At 48.4% G+C, this 25,442-nt stretch overlaps 1 protein-coding gene across 1 annotated transcript in view; it reads left to right on the forward strand.

Annotated features, from left to right (window-relative positions):
• Window positions 1-11,745, forward strand: part of TPRN (taperin) — a 50,732-nt gene extending 38,987 nt beyond the window's left edge. Inside the window, exons 2-4 of the mRNA XM_063936152.1 lie at window positions 2,973-3,183; window positions 7,975-8,084; window positions 8,739-11,745. Coding sequence (XP_063792222.1) covers window positions 2,973-3,183; window positions 7,975-8,084; window positions 8,739-8,801 — 384 coding nt within the window. The 3' untranslated portion in view covers window positions 8,802-11,745. The remainder of the gene's footprint in view (window positions 1-2,972; window positions 3,184-7,974; window positions 8,085-8,738) is intronic.
• The last annotated feature ends 13,697 nt before the right edge of the window (window positions 11,746-25,442 follow it).

Below are 25,442 nucleotides of genomic sequence, written 5' to 3' on the forward strand. Positions count from 1 at the left end.
GTGGGGCAGTCCGTACCTGTTGCCTAATATAAATAGAATAAGCGGAACGGTGGACAAAGGCGGCTGTTCAATCACCTGTCACCAAGCAGGGAAAGGTCACAGATGTGCTGCTTATCTTAGCAGAACACCTGAAGAAGATCCCCTTAGGTGGCAGTTTGGTTTCCTCCTCCATACCCCAGTGTCTCATTTCCAGATCTTGCAGTATCTGGCCTGCCTAAATCTACAATTCCAGTGACGCTTGGAGACCCCTGTTCTGGATCTTCAGGCGGAAAGGAATTTCTAACTGGATCACTCAGATGTTTCCCAGGAACTAATCGGCCGAAAGATGACCGCACCTGACGGTGTACACCAGGGGTATTTAACAGGTGCCCTTCGGCTGCTGTGGAACCACACATCCCAGCAGGCCCTGCCACAGTTATAACACACCCTAATAGCAGAACTGTGGCAGGGCATGCTGGGATGTGTAGTCTCACAGCAGCTGTAGTGCCACATGTTGGCTACCCCTGGTGTACAGTACATGGTCATTGTGTGACCAGGGTAACTCTTCAACCTGAACACTAAGCAACGCGAATGGAGCCCAAGGCCCCGGTGCTGTGAGGTAGCTGTGCTAACCACTGTGCTACTGTGTTGCCCCATATTCATAATACATACTTACACACGCCTAAGTCTGAGGACACCGCTGTCATATTACACCCACGGCCTTCATTATGTAATATGTGGAAAATTGCCGTCATTTCTCGCCCTGATGTGGTTTGGGTGGGGCGGCAGCTACTGGGTGTGATCACTCGGGGCTCTCCATTCAGACCTATTGTAATGTTATTGTGCAATCCTTGGGCTGCCAGAGCCCAGCACTGATTCAGAGCAGACGTTTTGTGTTGCAGTTTATAAAGTCGCGTATAAATGGCGTCATTGCATCATCAGACCTGAAGATGTAAAGTTGGGGGAGGATATTTACCTCATGCAGAGCAGACTTCCTGTCCGTAGCCTTGATACCAGAGAACAACAGCTGGGCTGGGTGGCAAATTTAGCAGAACACGATGTAGATTACATGGTCAATAATGGGAATGTTTGCAGGTGTATTTGTGGATGGAGCTCTGTAGCGTGTATTTCGGACTTGGTATCCGGTTTCTGTCCATCTATTTTGCTTTACGTTTCCTGAAGAGCTGTGCAATGCCTGAGCGGTCACACACAAAGGTAACGTGTAATCCCCTAATCAGGATGACCGGCAGCAGCAGATTACATAAATGGGATATGGTGGCTATTTATTGCACCAGTCTGTGGTAATCCTTGGCCGGCTGCTGGCACAGAACCCCCCCCCCCTCCCCTCCCCCCCCACACCCACCCACCGGCTTCTCTCCGTACTAGCTGTGACTCAGTCATATAAGACTTTTTATTATGTGACTGCCAATATACTATATTATACCCTCTCTTCGCTGTTCCTTAGGGCAAAGAAAAACCTGTTTATCCCGTATTATGGTTTTATGCCTATAGGGGCGTTAGGTGAGGAGATAACGCACTGAAGGGCTTTTCCTATCGAGTAGTGCATGTAATCTTTGTCGTTTTATAAACTGCAGCCCCAGCTGAGCCACTATCGCCTGTATCCTTGGGTGTCGCCTGTCACGTGTTGTTGTGTTTCTGCATTAGCGTAGCCCAGAGGCCCCTGTGACTGATGTCCCCTGACAGGGGACGTTAAATCACTGTCTATCTTCCTATTGTAGAGCGCACTGGCTGCTGCAGGCTGATAACCGGTCTCCGGTCCAGGGTCGGCTGCCCCCTGCGCTATCTGCTGCGTGCAGCACAAAAGTGCGAGACGCCCGCTGATTTAGTGACCTGGTATTATCGCTATAAAACACTGGCTGCCCTAGGCGGGGGACACGAACCGTGACCATGTAGCGCCGAGACCTCCCGTAGCACCGCCAACTCTTGTTTAGCAGACTGGGGCCTAGTGTGTATCCCGTATATCTGTGCCTTTCTCTGCTCAGAATATAAAACCCGGGGTAACAGAAATACCCCTGGATCTAGTTATAGGGTGAGACGTGACTGGTAACAGCGTATGTCTGAAGGCTCCTGTTCCGCTCTGAGGCGCATTCCGAGTCTGACCTTTGTCCCAGGTGCCGTCATTAGGAGATGGTCAAAGGGAAAGCTAGTCTGGTTTGTTGCAGCTGGAACTGCAGGCGGTGGAAGACTGATGGCTGTTTTGATGCAGATTCTAAAGTATATGACACATTTTGTTACACACACAAGTGGTTCCAAAACAGTCCAGGTTTTAAGGATATCCATGTTTGAGCACAGGTGACTAATTATTTCCCCAGTCAATTCATACTTGGCCCCCCGGAAAAGTGGACAAGTCTCCCGCTTTCCCTGCAGCCCCTCCCCCTCGGCAGGGAACAAGTGGGCGGTCTGAGGAGATCCGATGACTCGAATTGCGCTGAATCGTGTCATCGTAGCTCCGCCCCCCCCCCCCCCCCTGTTAAACAGTGCCTATTTTCTCGGCACTGTATGGCGGTGACAGAGCAATGATGACTCGATCGTGATGCCGCGCCCCTGGACTGCCCACTTCCCTGTCAGTCACGCACCCAGACAGCCCATCTTACCGCCAGCCATTCCCCCATGTGTCTACAGCGTTGCCTCTACCCGGAGGAGGAGGCAGCAAGGTAGGCCAGTATGAATCAATTTGATTTTACCATCTGTGATCAACCATGGCTATCCTTGAAACCTGGACTGTTAGGTTGCCTTTAGGACGGAGTTTAGGAATCCCCGCCCTACACTGTACTGATGTTGATCTAGGGGGAAAATTTGGTAATCGTTGTGGTTGTGACATGCCTTTCTGAGTGGAATTACCCCCCTCTGTGTTAATGGTGTGAATATTTTAGATCTTCATTGATTGAGTGATCATTTGATGTGTATAAGGACACTGTACTGTTATTCTATGTTACATGCATGGCTGACGCTCATCTCTTTCTCTCCGGCAGATGAAGATCTCCTTTAATGAGCAGAACATCCACACCATGTTCGAGTACCCGTCCGAAAACTCGCTGGCTGAAGAGATCGGGGAAGAGGAGGAGTCGTCCGGCTCGGAATCGGAGGATGAAGATAAGCCGGCTGCTGTCTTTCTCCCGCGGCCTTCATTTGTGAGCGGCGGTGGGGCGAGCAACAGCCTGCGGGCCAACTCTGCAAACTCGGGTGAGACCCCAGAGTTCTGTGCTGATCGTGTCAGTGTTGCTTCACTAGCCCATGTGTGCGCTAGCTCCTCCCACGGGACACGCGTCTGCTTCTACCTTGTCTAGCTGGTCCCCTGGATGTTATGCTGTGCGCGTATTTTGGTAAAAATATCGCCATACTACCTTGTGTAAAGCTCTTGGCCTTTGCTCTTAAACCAGGTAAAAACATAGGCCCAATATCAACCAGATATGTCGTTTTGGGTCGATTCGGAATAACCTATCGGGCATATCGCTCAGTCGGCCCTTCTGAATGTCCACAAAGGGCCACCGATGGCGCGGGCGGTGGTATTTTATGGTAGGAGGGGTGGCCATCTGAGCAGCATTAAAGGCTGGGGAAAGGGACTGCGCAAAGCCGTAGCTTCCTCCAGGTCAGAGGTCAAACCCTCCCAGGCTTGTGCTGAAACTGCGCACCCTGGAAGCAAAAGGGGGGGGGGGGATCCGCGCACTTGCACACCACAGATCTGGTCGCGCAGCCCATCAGGGCACTCCAGGGTCCGAGCCACGTTTCCACTGAACTTAATGCACGGACTGTATTATTCTACCGCTGATCAGTGTTGCGATAAGGGTGCATATTCTCCTACCTCTGGAGTAAACCTTCTGTGTAGCTCTGATTGCGGCAGAGGAATCTCACCCCAGTGTCTCCAACTTCCGGTAATACCCCAAATCCTTCCTTGCCAGCATGTGCCGTGTGTATCGGTAACACTCGGCTCAGAGCATCGTCTGTCAGGTCTCTGTAGGAGGGAGGTGGGACCCCTCCCCAAATATAATAGATGACGGCAGGTTACCGCTGTCCTGTGTTTAGGAACATGTGACCCCGGTGCACAAAGGCTTTTATTGCTTAACGTGACCAATCTGTGCCGTTTCCTCCCACACACATAGTGCTGCAAGGTGTGTGTGAGGGAGTGCTGCGGAGGTGTCTATAAAACACCACCTAACATATCCATCTGTATACATGAACAGGCCGGTCCTGTCTTCCTCGGACGGGACTGCACCTGCTCTCTGGTTCTACAAAGTTTTTTCAAAGGAGGGGCAGACGCCGTGAAACAAAAACGCATTATCCAGATGCCATTTCTCCTGTGTTGTGGCAGCCGCTATGGATAATCAAAGATGCGACAAAACATGGAAACATGGCAAATAGACTGTATTGTCCGCAGCATAGAATGTAGATTTTGTAGGTGGGAACCTGGCGATATGTTCCACATATACACACTGTTTTACTGCTGTGGAAATGAGGGCAAGAATCCCCGATCACCGTTATTTCACAGTTAAATAGAAGCGAGTCTCCTTGTAGATTTACATAAAATGAGAGAGGCGGAAGAGCCTTTGTCCCGTGGACAGTTATGTTATTGTGAAAGGGATTTATAAGGACACCTAATGGATTATAACAGTAACCGTGGTCAGCGCAGAAGATTAATAGGGAAAATACGTTTCCAAAATGAGCAGAGAGGACTGAAATTTGTTTAGGAAATGTGTTTGAGAAACGGAATCCGCTTTATTGGCCAGGTATAGTTGCGTATACTAGGAATTTGTCTTCGGTTTGCTGTACAACAGCCAAGTAGGTAACGGATAAGCAGTTGGTGGGGGGGGGGCTTGAGCTTTTATGCATAGGCCGGAGATGGTGTACATTAGAGGTCAGGGTTACAGGCTGTGTGAGGTACCTAGGCTGGAGAAAGCATACATTACAGGTCTGGGTTACAGGCCGGGTGAGGTACCTAGGCCGGAGAAAGCGTACATTAGTGGCTAGGGTTACAGGCCGTGTGAGGTACCTAGGCCGGAGAAAGCATACATTACAGGTCAGGGTTACAGGCTGTGTGAGGTACCTAGGCCAGAAAAAGCATACATTACAGGTCAGGGTTACAGGCCGTGTGAGGTACCTAGGCTGGAGAAAGCATACATTACAGGTCAGGGTTACAGGCTGTGTGAGGTACCTAGGCCAGAAAAAGCATACATTACAGGTCAGGGTTACAGGCTGTGTAAGGTACCTAGGCCGGAGAAAGCGTATATTATAGGTCAGGGTTACAGGCTGTGTAAGGTACCTAGGCCGGAGAAAGCGTATATTATAGGTCAGGGTTACAGGCTGTGTAAGGTACCTAGGCCGGAGAAAGCGTATATTATAGGTCAGGGTTACAGGCTGTGTAAGGTACCTAGGCCAGAGAAAGCGTATATTATAGGTCAGGGTTACAGGCCGTGTGAGGTACCTAGGCCGGAGAAAGCATACATTACAGGTCAGGGTTACAGGCCGTGTGAGGTACCTAGGTTGGAGATGGCGTAAATTACAAGTCAGGGTTACAGGCTGTGTGAGGTACCTAGGCCGGAGAAAGCATACATTACAGGTCAGGGTTACAGGCCGTGTGAGGTACCTAGGCCGAAGAAAGCATACATTAGTGGCTAGGGTTACAGGCTGTGTGAGGTACCTAGGCCAGAAAAAGCATACATTACAGGTCAGGGTTACAGGCCGTGTGAGGTACCTAGGCTGGAGATGGTGTACATTACAGGTCAGGGTTACAGGACGTGTAAGGTACCTAGGCCGGAGAAAGCGTATATTATAGGTCAGGGTTACAGGCCGTGTGAGGTACCTAGGCCGGAGAAAGCATACATTACAGATCAGGGTTACAGGCCGTGTGAGGTACCTAGGCTGGAGATGGTGTACATTACAGGTCAGGGTTACAGGCCGTGTGAGGTACCTAGGCCGGAGGAAGCGTATATTATAGGTCAGGGTTATAGACCATGTGAGGAAGTGAGAATAGGACATACGCAGGGGACGTAAATCTATTACGTCCTATACCTTTTTAAAAGCTGAAAAATACATAATATATGTACTCTGTATATGTAATATGCTCCACGCTCTTTTGGGACAGAGTATGGTGGGACTTGTTCCACAACAGCTGGAGAGCCGTGAGTAGATTAGACATTTATCACTAAGAATGTTATTGTAAAGCCCTGCTATAGGGTAGTATATTAGTGCGAGCACACAGCGTGTCCTTACGCCTGGTGTGCCAGCATACATCCTGTCTGTACACGCCGTGCCAGCCTCCCAGGTCACTGACAGGGAACGGACAGGAGGGAGCTTGCACATTGTTTGCTGTGACTAAGTGAAGCGTTATGTAACTTGTATTACTCTGTGGAGGCTGACGTTGTGAGATGTCTTTGTCATGTTTAGGTACATTACGTTTGTCCACACTGCTGAGGGACGGGTCACGTTCACCCAGGCGTGGAGGAAACCTTTAATTACTGATCGGGTTCCTATTATTTACAAATGGGTGACTCGCTGGCATCCAGCGCTAACTGGCTGCTGAGGCAGCCTGGCCGGCCAGGAGCTGCTGGTGACGCTGAACACTGGATTCTCATATAGCCAGAACCAAGTTCTCAGACTGCGGAGCAAAGTTCCTCAGCGTCGGTAAATCTTTCACTTGCTGCCAAGTGACTGCGTCAGCACAGGAACGGTCAGGAGTTTGGCGCTCCTGCGCCGTGATGTGATCCCAGCTGGCTTATTATCCAGTGGCATAGGTCCCCTCCGCACCGCGATGGCTGCTGTTTTATGGCTGAAGCAATATTCTGTCACATAAGGCCGTCCCATCAATTCCCTTGGATCTCCTGACCTCGCTGAGGCACAAGGCACCTCTGTGCCTCATGCGCTGTGCGACCATTTACGTGCGCCATCACCACGGCGTCCACCCATTGATCAGGCCCATTATGTCTGTGGATCGTATCTGTGTAAAAGTAAATAATAAAAAAACAAAACGTAATTTCCTGGTTACCAAGTGGCGTCCCAAGCAGGATGCATATGGGATCGCTGGCAAAACACATTTCCTGTTATGTACACTCGTGTCTCTCTGCATTGTATTTGCACAGACCTGGCCAGCCCCAAAGGACTGCACCAGCATTTCGCCAGGACCGTTTGATTAATTTCCCCCCCATGATCTTTCTTCCACATAGTACGCGCAGCTCAACCGTGTCCTGTACCACAAGGTGGTGACGTATCTGTATAGGTGTGTATTATCCCAGGCATTTGTTCCCATTATGCAGGAAAATGCTCCTGGTCTGTTTCTGCAGCCTGTTGTGGTTTTAGGTCACTATCTCTTTAGACTTTGAGTGGAATTTTTCTTATCTTTGCACTATAGAGATTAATATGTGATGAACCCCAGATAGTGACGCAGGCGACACCTTCAACAACATAGGTGTAAATCAAGGAGCATCTTTATGTCTTTATTTATCTTTATTTATCTTTATAGGGGGCCTGTTTGGTGGCACAGGCAGTTCTGGAGTGAAACGTGCTTAGTTGCAACGGGGAGCCCAGGAATATCGTCCAATAGATGATCACTGATTAAAAATCCATTCCCTTATGACCACACAGTGGTATATGCAGTCTGCCCTGAAAATCCAGATGTTTAGACAGATCCCTAAATGACCTGATGTGCTCCAGAAGGAGGGTCATTCAAGCCCACGGCCAAATCTGTGTTCTCCATCTGTCCGGCGAGCTACCGGCTGTGTGGTTCCCTTTAGCCGGGTGAAGTTTGGCTAGTGGAGTTTGCTGCTGGGCTGCCTCGTGCTGCACTTGGCACTACCCAAGCTTCTGGTGCCTATCCTAATGTTTTTTGTGCTGATTTAGGAAATCTATAGTATACAGTGCCTCTGCTGGGATTTGTAGTTCCCCACGATGTGAAGAGCAGCAGGTTGCTTAGATAAATATATTGGTATACTGATATTTATTATGCATGTTCTTGAGAGATTGTACTTTTTTTGTTTTCTCCAGGTCTATCCAATTACACCCCCAAACACTCCTTGGAGTATAGTAAATGGCAGGATGAGCAGCCTCAGGGGGGCTTATCGCCCACAGTCCGCTGTACAGACAGCGAGGACATGGTAAGTACAAAGACCCTTCTCTTTCCTCCTCCTTGTTTGAAAGTTTTTAAGTCTGTGTTTTCATAAGGTCTAAAGCATTTATCCCATGGAGAAATGAGGTGTGGCAGGCTATAAAAAATAAAATATGGGTATTAATGATTTTTTTTATTCTGCGGTATCTCATGATCACCATAGCAACAACAGTCACCTGGCACATGATGTACTGAGCGGTGAGGCTTTGGAATGCCCCTCTGAGCTCGGTCTGCTCAGCGCACTGTAAAAATAACCCCCGTCCCGCTTACTACTCCCTCCTCAGCCATTACATGACGTTGAAAGCTGTGAGTGTACTGTACATGTGCCTGACAGCCACACTTGTCTGCCCTCCAGAGAGATTTTAAAAAGGAGATAATTTTAAGGAAGACTGCTAAGAAAAAATGAGGCATGCTTAAATTTTGCTGAAAATCCTAGTTAAAGAAATAAAAAAATAAAAAATGTGGGATTAATTATTTAAACGTGTATTAATTAGATATTTTTGCCACGAGGGTCCTTCCAGGTGAACAGGCATGAGACCTGGGGGTAGATTTAATAGTCTATGTCTCAGTGTAACAGATGAATGATGTCCGATAAAGTTTCTAAAACTTTTTTTTTTTTTTTTTTAATTCCTTTCTCCTCCAGCTCACCCCGGCCGACAGCAGCTCTCACACGGATTTCCGCAGCGAGCCGGCCCTGTACTTCTGATGGCGGAGATGAAGGACGGTTGGACACATCTGTATAACGTCACTGCCCTGACAACTGTCCTCATCCACAGTCCATCAGGATCTAGCATCCGGCCGATGCAGAAACTGAGACGTTCTGCGCATCGCAGTCGTGTTGCAGAGGATCCTGGGAACGCGCTCCTCGCCCTCTCGGCTCCGAGGCCCACTTGCACTTACAGAAATGTACTAAATTAACCTGTTGTCGCTGTGCAGCTTGAAAACTACCTGTGATATTGGCTAATATTTTTAAATCCGCCATAGCAAATGTAGCGGCTTCTCCTGCTGCCCTGCTGTAGCTTTGTTGATTATATTAATTAACAAGCTGTGTGTCCAGAGATAAATGAGCGTTATGTCCGAGCACCTCTTGGTGGTTGGGGTGCGGGTACTGTCTATATACGTTGTGCGAGTGACCCTTTTGAAAGTGCTTTTTTTTGTGTTTGACGTCTGGTCCTCTTTCTGCTGTTTTTGTACTGGCGTCCGGTTGCGGTATGGTTAGGAAAGGGGAATGTGGCGCCCCCCTACACCCCCATTGTATCATATTGGGGCACAGTGTTGATGCACTGTGAGATCTTAATGCACAGATCTGTACGGTGGTAAATCTGCTTCCATGTGTGTGCAGCAGGTATGCATCTCATTGGAGCAGAGAAACTCCGATCCTTCTTTACCCTGCAATAATCCGCTGTACTTTTATATTAACACTCCAGTGCCACACTATGCACTCCCTTCTTATTAACCAATATGTATTTGTGTCTATCGCTACACAATTCTATGCAGTGGTCAGGCTGTCCCTCCTCTGTGGTCCCAGGGGGCTGTATGTTATTCCGTGTACTCAGCCCAGTCTCCCGGCTAAGGTGCAATGGGCACGGATGTCCTGTATTGTTCTACTCTGTTCTTATGTGTGGAGATGTGGCCCCCAGACTAGTATCTTAGCAAGGGCCCCATGGGTTCTTAATCGGGCTTTTCAGTATATGAAGTTTACCTGGCACTCCAGTTCCCTTTGATTGAGATACTAAAGTACTGTGCACCTTGCGTCATTGTACCAATGTCCGTCTCTCTATGAGAAATGCAACCTGGGTACGCCCTCTGGACTCTGGTAGATAGATTGGGCTTTAGGACTGTACTCTGAATGGAATGAATGCTTTGTGCATCTAGGCCTGGCCAATTGGAACCTTCCTGCTATCTATAATAACTGGGATCATTGCAACTGGCTTCTGCTTGTCCTGCGTTGGCTCCGACGACGCACAGGCAGCGGTATCCTGACTGAGCACTGTGATGTCACCGAAGCTACTAGGAAATACTATCCGTGTGCTATCCCCTCCATGTCTGGGACTGGTCGCAAATGTGTAGCCAGGACGCTGTCTCTGTGTCATGTGTCTGGCAAGTGTACGCAGACCGCTTTCTACCCGCTGATGACTTCGTTTACTGGCTTGTCCATGCCCCTAAGCAACATTTACTAAACACGCTTCTGTAATGTCCTCTCCTTCTGTGCTGGGTAGCCATGCTTTTAAATCACTAGGCAGTGTTGTTTATTTGCATGGCACAGGAAAACCACACAAGGCTGCTTTATCCCAGACCAATAACGGTTCTCCACTACGCCTGATGATATAATTACATGACTGAAAAAGCAAGAGAAGGAAGCCGGGCAGATAGAGCAGAGCATTACGTAAAAGTTGCAGTAGGCCGTTTTCAGACCAGTAAGCTGGAGCCGTCTGAAGGTGTACACGTTTGCTGACACTTGTTTTGAAGAGGGAAGTGCAGCGGTAGTTACACTTCCTCCAGCAGAGCGCACCACCAGCGTATATGTGTCATCGTGTATGTGTGATGTATGTTAGTTCATGTGCTAATTTGCATGAGTTCTCCAGTGTAATCTATACCTCATGCAAATCCAGAGTACTGTCCTGGTGGTGACGCTCGTCTGTCCGTACTCTGGGCAGTCTACTGTCTCTAGACTGACATTTGTCTGCGTGATCCAGGGGAAGAAGAGACAAAGGACTCGCACCTGTAATATTCTATAGCAGGTCTGGCCAACCTGTGGCTCTCCAGATGTTGTGAAACTACACATCCCAGCATGCCCTGCCACAGTTATAGCATTCCCTAATAGCAAAGCTGTGGCAAAGCATGATGGGACTTGTAGTTTTACAACAGCTGGAGAGCCACAGGTTGGCCAGGCCTGTTCTATAGAAGCATTTTATGACTGCTGTGTGCACATGCTGGTTTTAGCAATCCCAGGTATCTGTATCCTAATTCCCCTTTGCTTGATTGCTCCTCCTTCATCTGTCGCACAAGATGGCTCCACACTCCATTAGTACAGCCTGCTGGGGCAATGCACAGCTCTCTGCATGTGGTGAAACTACATATCCCAGCATGCCCTGCCAGCTTACTCGGATACGCAGCTTCAGCACAGGCTGAGAGGCGATGGTTTCCTACCACTGCCCTACGCTTATAAACCACGTACTCGATATTACCACAAATGTCCTTTTGTATGGACCTTCACATCCTCCACAGCCAAGTCCTCCATTTTGTCCCCTCACATTGTCCTGTGTGAGTCCTTTGTGTTGTACATAAAAGAAAATAAAAATAAAAACCACACAAAAAGTCTACTTTGCACTTGATTTAGTAAGGTTTATAAGAAGTAATTAATAGAATTATATATATATATATATAGAGAGAGAGATATGAGAAATAATTCCTCTTAACCTGGAGCATTCCTATTCTGTCTTAGCCAGCTGTGGTTATGTGGCCAAAGTCTGTATTTTCAGTTTTCTTGTGTAAACTTGGATTAAATTCTGGACTATCAATAATAATTATTATTGTTGTTTTTGTATTACTATGATCGTAGATGAAATCCAGGACTTTTACTGACGTTGTACCTGAATACCGATGGAAACACCTTATTGAATAAATATTTTCACTGCAGGAACATTAAACTGAGACTCCTCCTGGTTTCTTTATTCCTCCCATCACTGTGTTATATTTTAAAGGGGAATTGTCACATTTATTTTTTTATTGAAAGGTGAAGTTTTGCCTACTAGTAGTGGAAGGCGGCCATTTTGTGGACCGAACATTTGCAATCTGGGACATCACTGTGTCATCTAATGGCCTCCCATCATGAGTCACTGGTTCCTAATTAATGGGATATATTCACCTTTAGCCCAGTGTTTACAGAAAAATGGATGTGACCTATTTTGACCCAATTACCATTCAAGAAAGTTTTATGAGGGGAGTTGCAAAATGTCTGCCTCCAATGTTTTTAAGGTGTTTTTTTTTTTTTTTTTTAATATATAATCCCCTTGCTGCTTGCACAGAATTTTCTATATTTATGTTTACTAACCTTTTATATATCGTCTACATATTTATAAAGCATTTTACAGAGAATATTCAGTCATTCACATACACATCGTCCCTCGTAGTACTTTTTAGGGGTACATTCACTAAGCAGCGATAAGAGCAGAGAAGTGAGCCAGTGGAGAAGTTGCCCATGGCAACCAATCAGCACTGAAGTAACATCTATAATTTGCATACTATAAAATGATTCAGAGCTGCTGATTGGTTGATGGAGATATTTCTCCACTGGCTCACTTCTCCGCTCTTATCACTGCTTAGTAAATGTTCCCCATAATCTGTATCGATTACTACGTGAATACAAGAGACAGATTTAATTACCGCGCGGTTATAGCTCTGGTTATAACATGCGGAGCTATTCAGTTATTCTGCGGGTAATATGTGTTATCCATAGATTAAACATTAAATGCTGGAATTGACCGGATTCCCCGCATGTCAAGCCCCAGATGATGCATTTACCGCTGAATTTTTACCTCAGTTCCCAGAGGCTGCGAGGAAGTGTCTGCATTAAGTGCAGCATCTGGGTGTTGATCACAGAGGAGACCATATTCGTTCCAATTTACCTCAGCCATTTGGTACCAAGGACACTGACCAGCCTTAGCGTCATTTCGATGTTTCGTAACCCGTAACGTCCAATCAAGATGGATGCGTTCACTTTATAAACTGTGTTAGAACTTGATTGATTGATTGCTATGGGTTATGGAATTTCTTCACATTACACCTTTCAATTAAAAATGTGTCTAGGCGGCACACTTGGTTAAATCTTGGGGGCCAATATTTGCTGAATTGCTAAAAACCATTATTCTGGATAGGGAAGTGGGTGCGGCCGATATAAGGCATCTGCTTATTCCGCAGAGCGTTTCACAACAGGAAGGAGAGGGGAGTTCACAAATACACCGGCTGCTCTCTGTTCCCCATTCTGAGGAAAATAATGTTATGTTTGCGGAGATGTGCGTATCCGGCCACTTCTCATCCTCACCCAGATACACAATGCCGCCCACTTGTGAAAGCCTGGCCAGTTACCTTACACCAGCGGTTCTCAAACTCTGTCCTCAGAACCCCAAACAGGTCATGTTTTCCAGGTCGCCCAGCAGGTGCTCAGGTGTAGTCATTACTCACTGACACATTTTAAAAGATCCACAGGTGGAGCTAATTATTTGCCTTGTGATTCTGTGAGGAGACCTGGAAAACATGAACTGTTTGGGGTCCTGAGGGCCGAGTTCGAGAACCTTTGCCTTACACTAATTTGAATCGGGAGCAGCACGTTTTTATTATTTCTCTAACGTCCTAGTGGATGCTGGGGACTCCGTAAGGACCATGGGGATAGACGGGCTCCGCAGGAGACATGGGCACTTTAAGAAAGAATTTGGGTTCTGGTGTGCACTGGCTCCTCCCTCTATGCCCCTCCTCCAGACCTCAGTTTGATACTGTGCCCAGACGAGCTGGGTGCTTTTCAGTGAGCTCTCCTGAGTTTGTTGAGAGAAAGTATTTTTGTTAGGTTTTTTATTTTCAGGGAGATCTGCTGGCAACAGACTCCCTGCATCGTGGGACAGAGGGGAGAGAAGCAGCCCTACTCTCTGCAGATAGGTCCTGCTTCTTAGGCTACTTGACACCATTAGCTCCAGAGGGATCGGTACGCAGGATCTCACCCTCGCCGTCCGGTCCCAGAGCCGTGCCGCCGTCCCCCTCGCAGAGCCGGAAGACAGAAGCCGGGTGAGTATGAGAAGAAAAGAAGACATCACAGGCGGCAGAAGACTCCGTGATCTTCACTGAGGTAACGCACAGCACTGCAGCTGTGCGCCATTGCTCCACACACCTACACATACTCCGGTCACTGTAAGGGTGCAGGGCGCAGGGGGGGGGGCGCCCTGGGCAGCATTTGGGATCTCTTTTGGCAAAATTAAACATATATACAGCTGGGCACTGTATATATGTATGAGCCCCCGCCAAGAATTGTATATTTAAGCGGGACAGAAGCCCGCCGCCGAGGGGGCGGGGCTTCTTCCTCAGCACTCACCAGCGCCATTTTTTTCTCCACAGCTCCGCTGAGAGGAAGCTCCCCAGCCTCTCCCCTGCAGCTACACGGCAGAAGAGGGTTAAAAAGAGAGGGGGGGCACATAATTGGGCGCAAAAATCAATATAAACAGCAGCTACTGGGTTAACATTAAGTTACTGTTATTCCTGGGTTTATAGCGCTGGGGTGTGTGCTGGCATACTCTCTCTCTGTCTCTCCAAAGGGCCTTGTGGGGGAACTGTCTTCAGAAAGGGCATTCCCTGTGTGTGTGGTGTGTTGGTACGCTTGTGTCGACATGTCTGATGTGGAAGGCTATGTGAAAGCAGAGCGGGAGCAAATGGATGTGGTGTCTCCGCCGACGGTGCCGACACCTGATTGGTTATGTGGAAGGTTTTAAATGATAATGTTAATTCCTTGCATAAAAGGTTGGATAAAGCTGAAGCCTTAGGACAGTCGGGGTCTCAGCCCATGCCTGATCCTATGTCGCAGAGGCCGTCAGGGTCTCAGAAGCGCCCACTATCCCAAAATTGTTGACACAGATACCGACATGGATTCTGACTCCAGTGTTGATTACGATGACGCAAAGTTACAGCCAAAATTGGCTAAATCCATCCGTTATATGATTATAGCAATTAAGGATGTGTTGCACATCACAGAGGTAACCCCAGTCCCTGACAAGAGGGTTCATATGTATAAGGGAAAGAAGCCGGAGGTAACTTTTCCCCCCTCTCACGAGCTGAATGAGTTATGTGAAAAGGCTAGGGAATCTCCAGATAAAAAACTGCAGATTTCCAAAAGGATTCTTATGGCGTATCCTTTCCCGCCAACGGACAGTTTGCGCTGGGAATCCTCCCCTAGAGTGGACAAAGCTTTAACACGCTTATCCAAGAAGGTAGCCCTGCCGTCACAGGATACGGCTACCCTCAAGGATGCTGCGGATCGCAAACAGGAGGTTACCCTGAAGTCCATTTATACACATTCAGGTACCTTACTAAGGCCGGCGATCGCGTCGGCCTGGGTGTGTAGTGCTGTAGCAGCATGGACGGATACCTTATCTGAAGAAATTGATACCTTAGACAAGGATACTGTATTATTGACCCTGGGGCATATTAAAGACGCTGTCCTATATATGAGAGATGCTCAAAGAGACATTAGTCTACTGGGTTCTAGAATAAATGCTATGTCGATTTCTGCCAGAAGGGTCCTGTGGACTCGGCAATGGACAGGTGATGCCGACTCAAAAAGGCATATGGAAGTTTTACCTTACAAGGGTGAGGAATTGTTTGGGGAGGGTCTCTCGGACCTGGTCTCCACAGCTACAGCTGGAAAGTCAAATTTTTTGCCTTATATTCCCTCACAGCCTAATAGAGCACCGTATTATCAAATGCAGTACTTTCGATCACAAAGAAACAAGAAAGTCCGAGGTGCATCCTTTCCTGCCAGAGGCAGGGGTAGAGGAAGGAAGCTGCACAACGCAGCTAGTTCCCAGGAACAGAAGTCCTCCCCGGCCTCTACAAAATCCACCGCATGACGCTGGGGCTCCACAGGCGGAGGAAGGCCCGGTGGGGGCACGTCTTCGAAATTTCAGCCACAAGTGGGTTCACTCCCAGGTGGATCCCTGGGCAATAGAAATTGTGTCTCAGGGATACAAGCTGGAATTCGAAGAGATGCCCCCTCACCGATACCTCAAATCGGCCCTACCAGCTTCCCCCCACGAGAGGGAAATAGTGTTAACGGCAATTCACAAATTGTATCTTCAACAGGTGGTGGTCAAGGTTCCCCTCCTTCAACAGGGAAGGGGTTATTATTCGACCATGTTTGTAGTCCCGAAACCGGACGGTTCGGTCAGACCCATATTGAATTTAAAATCCCTGAACATGTACCTGAAAAGGTTAAAGTTGGAATCGCTGAGAGCGGTCATCGCAAGCCTGGAAGGGGGGGATTTTATGGTGTCTCTGGACATAAAGGATTCATACCTTCATGTCCCCATTTATCCACCTCATCAGGCGTACCTCAGATTTGTGGTACAGGATTGTCATTACCAATTTCAGACGTTGCCGTTTGGTCTCTCCACGGCGCCGAGAATATTTACCAAGGTAATGGCGGAAATGATGGTACTCCTGCGGAAGCAAGGGATCACAATTATCCCGTACTTGGACGATCTCCTCATAAAAGCGAGATCAAGAGAGCAGTTGCTGAACAGCGTATAACTTTCTCTGGAAGTGTTACGGCAACACGGCTGGATTCTAAATATTCCAAAGTCGCAGTTGGTTCCTACGACTCGTCTGCCTTTCCTGGGCATGATTCTGGACACAGACCAGAAAAGGGTTTATCTCCCGATAGAGAGAGCTCAGGAACTCATGACCCTGGTCAGGAACCTATTAAAACCAAAACAGGTGTCAGTGCATCACTGCACTCGAGTCCTGGGAAAGATGGTGGCATCATACGAGGCCATTCCCTTCGGCAGGTTCCATGCGAGGACCTTTCAATGGGACTTACTGGACAAGTGGTCCGGATTACATCTTCAGATGCATCGGTTAATCACCCTATCCCCCAGGGCCAGGGTGTCACTCCTGTGGTGGCTGCAGAGTGCTCACCTTCTCGAGGGCCGCAGATTCGGCATTCAGGACTGGGTCCTGGTGACCACGGACGCTAGCCTCCGAGGTTGGGGAGAAGTCACACAGGGAAGAAATTTCCAAGGTCTGTGGTCAAGTCAAGAGACTTGCCTTCACATCAACATCCTGGAACTAAGGGCCATATACAACGCCCTGCGTCAAGCGGAGAACTTGCTTCGTGACCAACCGGTTCTGATTCAGTCAGACAACATCACCGCAGTGGCTCATGTAAACGCCAAGGCGGCACAAGGAGCAGAGTGGCGATGGCGGAAGCCACCAGAATTCTTCGCTGGGCGGAGAATCACGTAAGCGCACTGTCAGCAGTGTTCATCCCGGGAGTGGACAACTGGGAAGCAGACTTCCTCAGCAGACACGACCTCCACCCGGGAGAGTGGGGACTTCATCAGGAAGTCTTCGCACAGGTTACATGTCGGTGGGAACTGCCACAGGTGGACATGATGGCATCCCGCCTCAACAAAAAGCTACAGAGGTATTGCGCCAGGTCAAGAGACCCTCAGGCAGTAGCTGTGGACGCCCTGGTGACACCATGGGTGTTCCAGTCGGTCTATGTATTTCCTTCTCTTCCTCTCATACCCAAGGTGCTGAGGATAATAAGAAAAAGAGGAGTGAGAACAATCCTCATTGTTCCAGATTGGCCACAAAGGACTTGGTATCCAGATCTGCAAGAAATGCTCACAGAGGACCTGTGGCCTCTTCCTCTAAGACAGGACCTGTTGCAACAGGGGGCCCTGTCTGTTCCAAGACTTACCGCAGCTGCGTTTGATGGCATGGCGGTTGAACGCCGGATCCTAGCAGAGAAGGGCATTCCGGGTGAGGTCATTCCTACGCTGATAAAGGCTAGGAAGGACGTGACAGCTAAACATTATCACCGTATATGGCGAAAATATGTTTCTTGGTGTGAGGCCAGGAATGCTCCTACGGAGGAATTCCAGCTGGGCCGTTTCCTTCACTTCCTACAGTCCGGAGTGAATTTGGGCCTAAAATTGGGCTCCATTAAGGTCCAGATTTCGGCCCTATCCATTTTCTTTCAAAAGGAGTTGGCTTCTCTACCAGAAGTTCAGACGTTTGTAAAGGGAGTGCTGCATATTCAGCCTCCTTTTGTGCCTCCAGTGGCACCTTGGGATCTTATCGTGGTGTTAAGTTTCCTGAAATCCCACTGGTTTGAACCACTTGGTGGAGTTGAAATATCTCACGTGGAAGGTGGTCATGCTGTTAGCCTTGGCTTCAGCTAGGCGTGTGTCAGAGTTGGCGGCTTTGTCACATAAAAGCCCCTATCTGGTTTTCCATATGGATAGAGCAGAATTGAGGACCCGTCCACAATTTCTGCCGAAAGTGGTTTCATCTTTTCATATGAACCAACCTATTGTGGTGCCTGTGGCTACTCGTGACTTGGAGGATTCCGAGTTGCTTGATGTGGTCAGGGCTTTGAAGGTTTATGCAGCCAGAATGGCTAGGGTCAGGAAAACAGAGTCGTTGTTTCTCCTGTATGCATCCAACAAGCTTGGTGCTCCTGCTTCAAAGCAAACTATTGCTCGCTGGATCTGTAACACGATTCAGCAGGCTCATTCTGCGTCTGGATTGCCGCTGCCAAAATCAGTTAAGGCCCATTCCACTAGGAAGGTGGGCTCTTCTTGGGCGGCTGCCTGAGGGGTCTCAGCATTACAACTTTGCCGAGCGGCTACTTGGTCAGGTTCAAACACTTTTGCAAAGTTCTACAAGTTTGATACCCTGGCTGAGGAGGACCTCTTGTTTGCTCAATCGGTGCTGCAGAGTCATCCGCACTCTCCCGCCCGTTTGGGAGCTTTGGTATAATCCCCATGGTCCTTACGGAGTCCCCAGCATCCACTAGGACGTTAGAGAAAATAAGATTTTACTTACCGGTAAATCTATTTCTCGTAGTCCTTAGTGGATGCTGGGCACCCGTCTCAAGTGCGGACTTCTTCTGCAATACTTGTATATAGTTATTGCTTCAATAAGGGTTAAGTTATGGTTGCACCAGGGTTTGACCTGATGCTCTGTTATTTGTCATACTGTTAACTGGTTGTTATCACATGTTATACGGTGTGATTGGTATGTATCTTGCCCTGGATTACCAAAATCCTTTCCTTGTATGGTCATTCTCCTCTGGGCACAGTTTCTCTAACTGAGGTCTGGAGGAGGGGCATAGAGGGAGGAGCCAGAGCACACCAGAACCTAAATTCTTTCTTAAAGTGCCCATGTCTCCTGCGGAGCCCGTCTATCCCCATGGTCCTTACGGAGTCCCCAGCATCCACTACGGACTACGAGAAATAGATTTACCGGTAAGTAAAATCTTATTTTTACAGATCATTGTCAAAATCTATTTCTTTTTTTTAATCTCTCCATATTTACTGATGCAAATCGTAAGGAAATGGTGGCAGTTCCCCCATTAGCTAAGGATAGGCTTGTAAAATTTCTGAGATATGTACAGTAGGGGAGAATTCAATTGTTAATATCGTGGCCGCCACTAGATGGCACCCGACGGCAGCAATTCAATTGTTCTGCTGTTCGGCACCCAGCAGCCACGGTGGTCACATTATTTTCTCGCAGCCTCCTGAGGTGCAAGAAAAAAATGTGTGCTAATTCGGCACTTTGGGCGTCCAATCAGGACTTTAGTTGGTTTAACCCGGTCTGTTTGGGCGCTACATGCAGTAGTTCAGTGGGGGGGTGGTAACGAGTGGTGGCTACATAAACGCAGGCGTGTTGCCACCATTTTCTGGCCGTGACCTAGTCAGTCGCTGCGTCTTAGCCGAGACGGACATTCTGAGACCAGTAGTATAGCTCCCAAGGTCTGTGCTGCGGCCGGTGTTTGGGCCGGAGTAACGAGTATATACTTTGTAGAATGTTTCTCTGATGGATGCTGTAGCAATACGCGGTTGTTTTGAGTTCTTTATTTTATTAGTGGAATAGTATGAGATCATGCTGATCCTGTCTGCATTACTCATTCATAGTCCACGTTCCAGCAGCTGATGTTAGGGAACGTGGCTTACCTTGTGTTACATAAGAGCTGACATTCTGTCCTGTTAACTCCGCTTATCAGTCACCGGAAACGCTGTACATATAATAATAATAATACTGTGTTTGTTTTGCAGGTAACCAATCAATACAGTAATAACACAGTAAGGCGTACAGTAATTATCTGTCTTTGGGGCTGATTTATCAATGTGTTATAAAACTCGTTGCCTATGATAAAACGGGATTGGTATGAAATACCTCCAATCAAAATCCCGATGGTCGAAATCCCGACAGCAATTGACCGACGGTCAAAATCCCGACATGGACAAAATACCGACATTGTCAAAATACCGACATGTAAAATGCCGACAGGTCAAAATACCGACATGCTGTTTTAATTGTTTTTTTGTGTGTATGTCTACATAGGCCAACACATGGACACCATATAAGTGTACCGCGTCCCCTCGCATGGCTCACCATGCTTCGGGCACGGTTCCTCGCTGCGCACAGCACACTATTATATTCCCCCTCCAGGTCCACTGGGATGGTAAATTATGAACAAGTCGGTTTCAATGAAAAACTCATGTTGGCATTTTGACCTGTTGGCATTTTACATGTCGGTATTTTGACCTTGTCGGTATTTTAAATGTCGGTATTTTGTCCATGTCGGGATTTTGACCTTGTCGGGATTTTGACAGTCGGTCAATTGCTGTCGGGATTTTGATTGGAGGTAAATTGACTGCATCCCGATAAAACTTGATAGGATAAAGCCCCTATATATCTACAGAAGTTATCACTTCTTGGTGAGATGGGTGGGCCTGGGGGGGTGCAGTACATACTTGCCTACTCTCCCGGAATGGCCGGGAGGCTCCCGAAAATCGGGTGACCCTCCCGGCCCCTGGAAGAGCAGGCAAGTCTCCCGATTCTTGAGGTTGCCCCTGCCCGACCGCCCACTTTGTGTGTAAAGTGGGCAGTCCGGGCAGTTGACTCGATTCCTGCTGAATCGCGTCATCATAACCACGCCCCCTGCAGTATAATGCTAGTGGTCGTGGCATTACATTGCGAGGGTGTGGCTTAAAGGAGGTGTTGCTGTAACCCCGCCCCCATCCTGCCTCTGCCCTGCCCCCGATCCACCCCCTCCTTACGTCACAGCCCTCCTCTGCCCCCCTGCTAAGTCGACCTGGCTGCTCTCTCCCGGAGAGAGCAGCCAGAATGTCGGCAGGGTGGTCTTCTGGTTGCCGAACGTCGGGATCCCGGCGCACAGTATACCGGCGCCGGAATACCGACACATGTTCTCCCTCGTAGGGGTCCACGACTTCCCTGGAGGGAGAATAAATAGCGTAGCGTGCCACCGTGCCCGCAAGGGACTCATTTGCGCTCGCCACGCTGTCGGTATGCCGGCGGTTGGGCTCCCAGCGCCGGTATGCTAGTCACCGGGAGCCCGGCCGCCGGCATACCATACTACACCCTGTCGGCATGTATGGTGCGGTGATAGAATTCTTAAATTTTACATTGATCGGGTGCATCACTTCCTGAAGGGACCACTTTAAAGTTGGCAAACTATGGGTGAGATGTGTCAAAACTTGGAGAGAATAAGTACCAGTCAATCAGCTCCTTACTGCCATGTTACAGGCTGTGTTTGAAAAATGACAGTTAAGAGCTGGTTGGTTGGAACTTTATCTCCATCCAAGGCTTAGTAAATAGTCCCCTTTATCTATCTCCAAGCTTTGATAAATCTCCCCCTGGTTACTTGTGGTGGCAGCGGCGGCTTTTCTATGGTCTAATGTGTAATTCTTAGACCTACTTCCAGAAACAGTATGAAATCAGCGGCATTATGTTGGCATTGAATACGTCCCTGAGCATTTATCCGGAGCGTGGAAGCTGCTATATTATATCTTGCGATAAGAATCATTGATCCGTCGCAATGCAGACCACTCCGTATCCTCTTGCGGTTTTGGCGTATACTGTCATCGGGGGGGGACTGTGTGGACTGGTGTCCCGGGCCACAACAGATACGGGGGGCCAACCCTGGCTCCTCCCGCCAATACCTGTACAGCTTCATCAGTCTGAATCAACAGCAGTCTGATGCGCAAGGAGGACTTCTTATAGACGCTCTCTGTAAACCCTTCCCGTAGATCCGCAACACTTCACCTATATGTAACGTCACAATGTATGACATCACATAGGGGTGGAGCAGTGTGGCAGAAATTCTTTTTTTGGGAGGGAGGGGCCCTGTCTGTTTTGTCAGTCCCGGGCCCCATCATTTCTGATGGCAGCCCTGACTGTGATCATTGTGTAGACTCGGAGTATTTACTTCATAGGGATCAGTATTCCTGTGTCCTCATCAGAGTATGCGATTATCCCACAGGTATTCACAAGAGGTTGTTGTTAAAGCATAACCGGCAGGTGCTACTGAAAGAGAAAATGGAAAATATAATGCTACCATCCTCCCCTTCACTCCATGGGGAAGTGAAAAATGGCTATATATATATATATATATATATATATATAATTAGTCCGGTAGTGTACCATAAGACTGCCAGTGTACTGGGGTGGGTAAAAGAGGGGGAAAGAAAATTTCACCTAAAAGTTTTCTTCCGTCTTTTAAGTAGAAGTGATGACAAGTGCCCTCTAGTGGCCGAACTAAAATAAGCTTTTATTAGTCAGGGTTGTATGGAAAGAAACAGACACAAAATATGGGGAAGAACTGAAGCGCCGGATAAAGGAGAATAAAACTGCAAACCACAAAATATTTTTATCTCTGTATTCCTATTTTCCTATGGACTAGTTTCCGTAATCGACTCATAATGTTGCAAGTTTCCAGCGGAGATGTGGTTAGATTGCGTCAGGCTGTTATTATTCATTGCCTCGGTTGTTTGTACATGCGCAGGGCCGGCTTTTCGTATGGGCTCAATGGGCACTTGCGCAAGGGCCCCAGGAGTATAAGGGCCCTAGGCTGATAGCTGAGGGTCTCCTCTTTCCAGGGGTACCAGATATTTTTTTTAAATCGGCCCTGGGGAACCAGAGATATTAGACTTCAAAGCAGTGGTCCCCATCCAAGCCTGTTAATTGCTCTTCCCAGCCAGATATCTTGGGTTCTGTCTGACTGAGAGTTTTTCGGAGGGTATACTCCAAAAGATGGGACTCTCACCTTTTAGTGGACACTGGCAGCTTGTCTCTACTATGCCCTGAACCAGAGATATCAGCCTTCAAGCAGCTGGTCCTTGCTCCAACTCCACACGCCTAATATGCAGTTTTATATATTCGTTGTTGGATTGCTCTGGCTCCTGAACTCTTATCCCCAAGTCCCCAGAACCTCCTGAAAGGTGGGACTCTCTAGTTTTTTATCCAATTCAAAGCTAAGAAATCTATATCCAGGAACTGGAGATATTTGTCGTCAAGCAAGCTGCCCTCCCACCAGAAAATGATGAATATTAAGACCACTCCACTATCCACCCCTCACCTACGTATTAAACACCCCCTACCACCCTGAAAGTCATGTACCGGCAGTAGCGGATCTTGCCACGGGCAAGCAGGACTTTTGCCCGGGGCGCCGCCTTCCGGAGGGTGCCGCACCATGGTAAGATCCGCTACTGCTGTGCCCCCCACTGCCCGCTGCGTCCCGCTGTGAAGGGAACTAGATGCTACGCGTCTAGTTTCCCTTCGTGGAGAGGACCTTTACTGTGCGGTGCGCGATGATGTCATCACGCACCACGCAGCAAAGGTCCTCTCCACGAAGGGAACTAGACGCTTCGAGTCTAGTTTCCTTTCGTGGAGAGGACCTTTGCTGTGCGCGATGACGTCATCGCGCACCGCACAGCATTTCAGCGGCGCTACTACTGTAAGGGGGCGTAACTGACCACGCCCCCTGTATGAAGCCACGCCCATATTTCCCGCCCAGGGCGCACAAAGCCCTAGAACCAGCCCTGTGTACCGGGGCCCCTTCATTCAGCCCAATGCCCCCTTCTACAGTTTAGTGTTCTCCCTCCCGCCCCATCTGTGCAGTAAAGGAGTAATTAGCAGAAATTACTGCTCCAGGTCCTACATGCTGAGCAGAACATAGAACACCCCCTACCGCCTGCCGGACATCAAAGCTGCTGCTGATAGCTCCTCCCACCCCTACCGCTGGAGCATGGGTAGGGGCCCCAGTGCATTGCTGTGCCCAGGGGCCTACACTGCTGTTAAGACGGCCCTGTACGTGCGGCCTAATCCAGAGGAGGACGCTAACTGCGCGCAGTGCTGATTTCTGCGCAGTTGAACGTTGTTTTTGTACTGCGCATGCGTCACCATTGATTAGACTGGCGGGTTCGGATTATTAGATCTACACTAAAAAGGTCTACAGTCAATAGGTCTACCACTAATGGTAGACAAGCATTAGGTCGACAGAGTCAAAAGGTCGACATAGAATAGGTAGGCAGGATCAAAAGGTCGACACAAAAAGGTAGACACCATTATTTTTTTTTATTTGTTTTGTGGGTGTATTGTCACTTTTCTGCCACAAACAAGCCCTATTCGTGTACCGCGTCCCCTCGCATGGCGAATGACGGTTACTTTACCCAATCGTAGTCCACGTGGATGAATTGGAAGTATAAAAAAGTTGGGAAAAAAACCCCATAAAACTTGTGTCTACCATATGTGTATCAACCATTTTGCGTTGACCTTTTGAACTGTCTACCTTTTACATGTTGACCTTTGAACCCTGCCGATCTAATGCATGTCTACCATTAGTGGTAGACCTATGGTCTATTCATGAAGCAGTGAAACGTGTGGAGAAGTGAGCCGGTGGAGAAGTTGCCCATAACAACCAATCAGCACTGAAGTAACATTTTGAATTTGCATGCTATACAATTGTACGTAGCAGCTGATTGGTTGCCATGGGCAACTTCTCCACAGGCTCACTTCTCCACTCTTTTCACTGCTTCATGAATAGACCTCATAGTCCGGATACCGACTGTGGGTTGCAGCCAGTGCGCGTTTGTGGGAGGTAACGGGGAGTGGCTAGTCAAACGCAGGCGTGTAGCAGTCAGCGACTGTCTGTGTGCGTAGTTGTAATGCCTTTGGCGGCTTAGTTGCGTCCGACATTCTGAGCAGCTCAGATGACCAGTGCGTCTTTGCACGCAAGCGGCGGATTACAGAGCCTGACGATGGGCAGATTTCAGCGGCTGCAGCATTAGCATATTATTGCAGTACAGCTGCGTGCAAGTACTCAGGACACACACACCTAACATTACCAAAGGTCCAAAAAGTAGGTTGCATTCTCCTAACAAAATGGCTTCCTCCACTGTACGTAGGGATCCATTTCAACTAAAGAAGCCATTTCCAATCTAAAAAATAAAATAAAACATTTTATTAATTTTCATTGGGCATCTGACCAATGAGCTCATTTATGGGTTAGCGGCCAACAGTGGCGGAACTTGTGAGTGGTGGGCCCAGGTGCAAAAATATAATTTGTGCCCCCCACCCCCTCCTCCACCCCAACCCAAGTTCACACTATGCCACACAGCAGCGGGTGACGGAGAAGCAGAGGGAGACATTGTAAAGCAGGGGGAGGCAGAGGGTGACAGCACATTGTCCTGCACGGTGCAGAGAACAGGGGACATGTGGGGGCAGGAACACAGCGGCCGCTGCTCTGTCTGTGACAAGGCCCACCCCCCGCCTC

The sequence above is a fragment of the Pseudophryne corroboree genome, chromosome 8 (genome assembly GCF_028390025.1).
Source record: "Pseudophryne corroboree isolate aPseCor3 chromosome 8, aPseCor3.hap2, whole genome shotgun sequence".
Lineage (NCBI taxonomy): Eukaryota > Metazoa > Chordata > Amphibia > Anura > Myobatrachidae > Pseudophryne > Pseudophryne corroboree.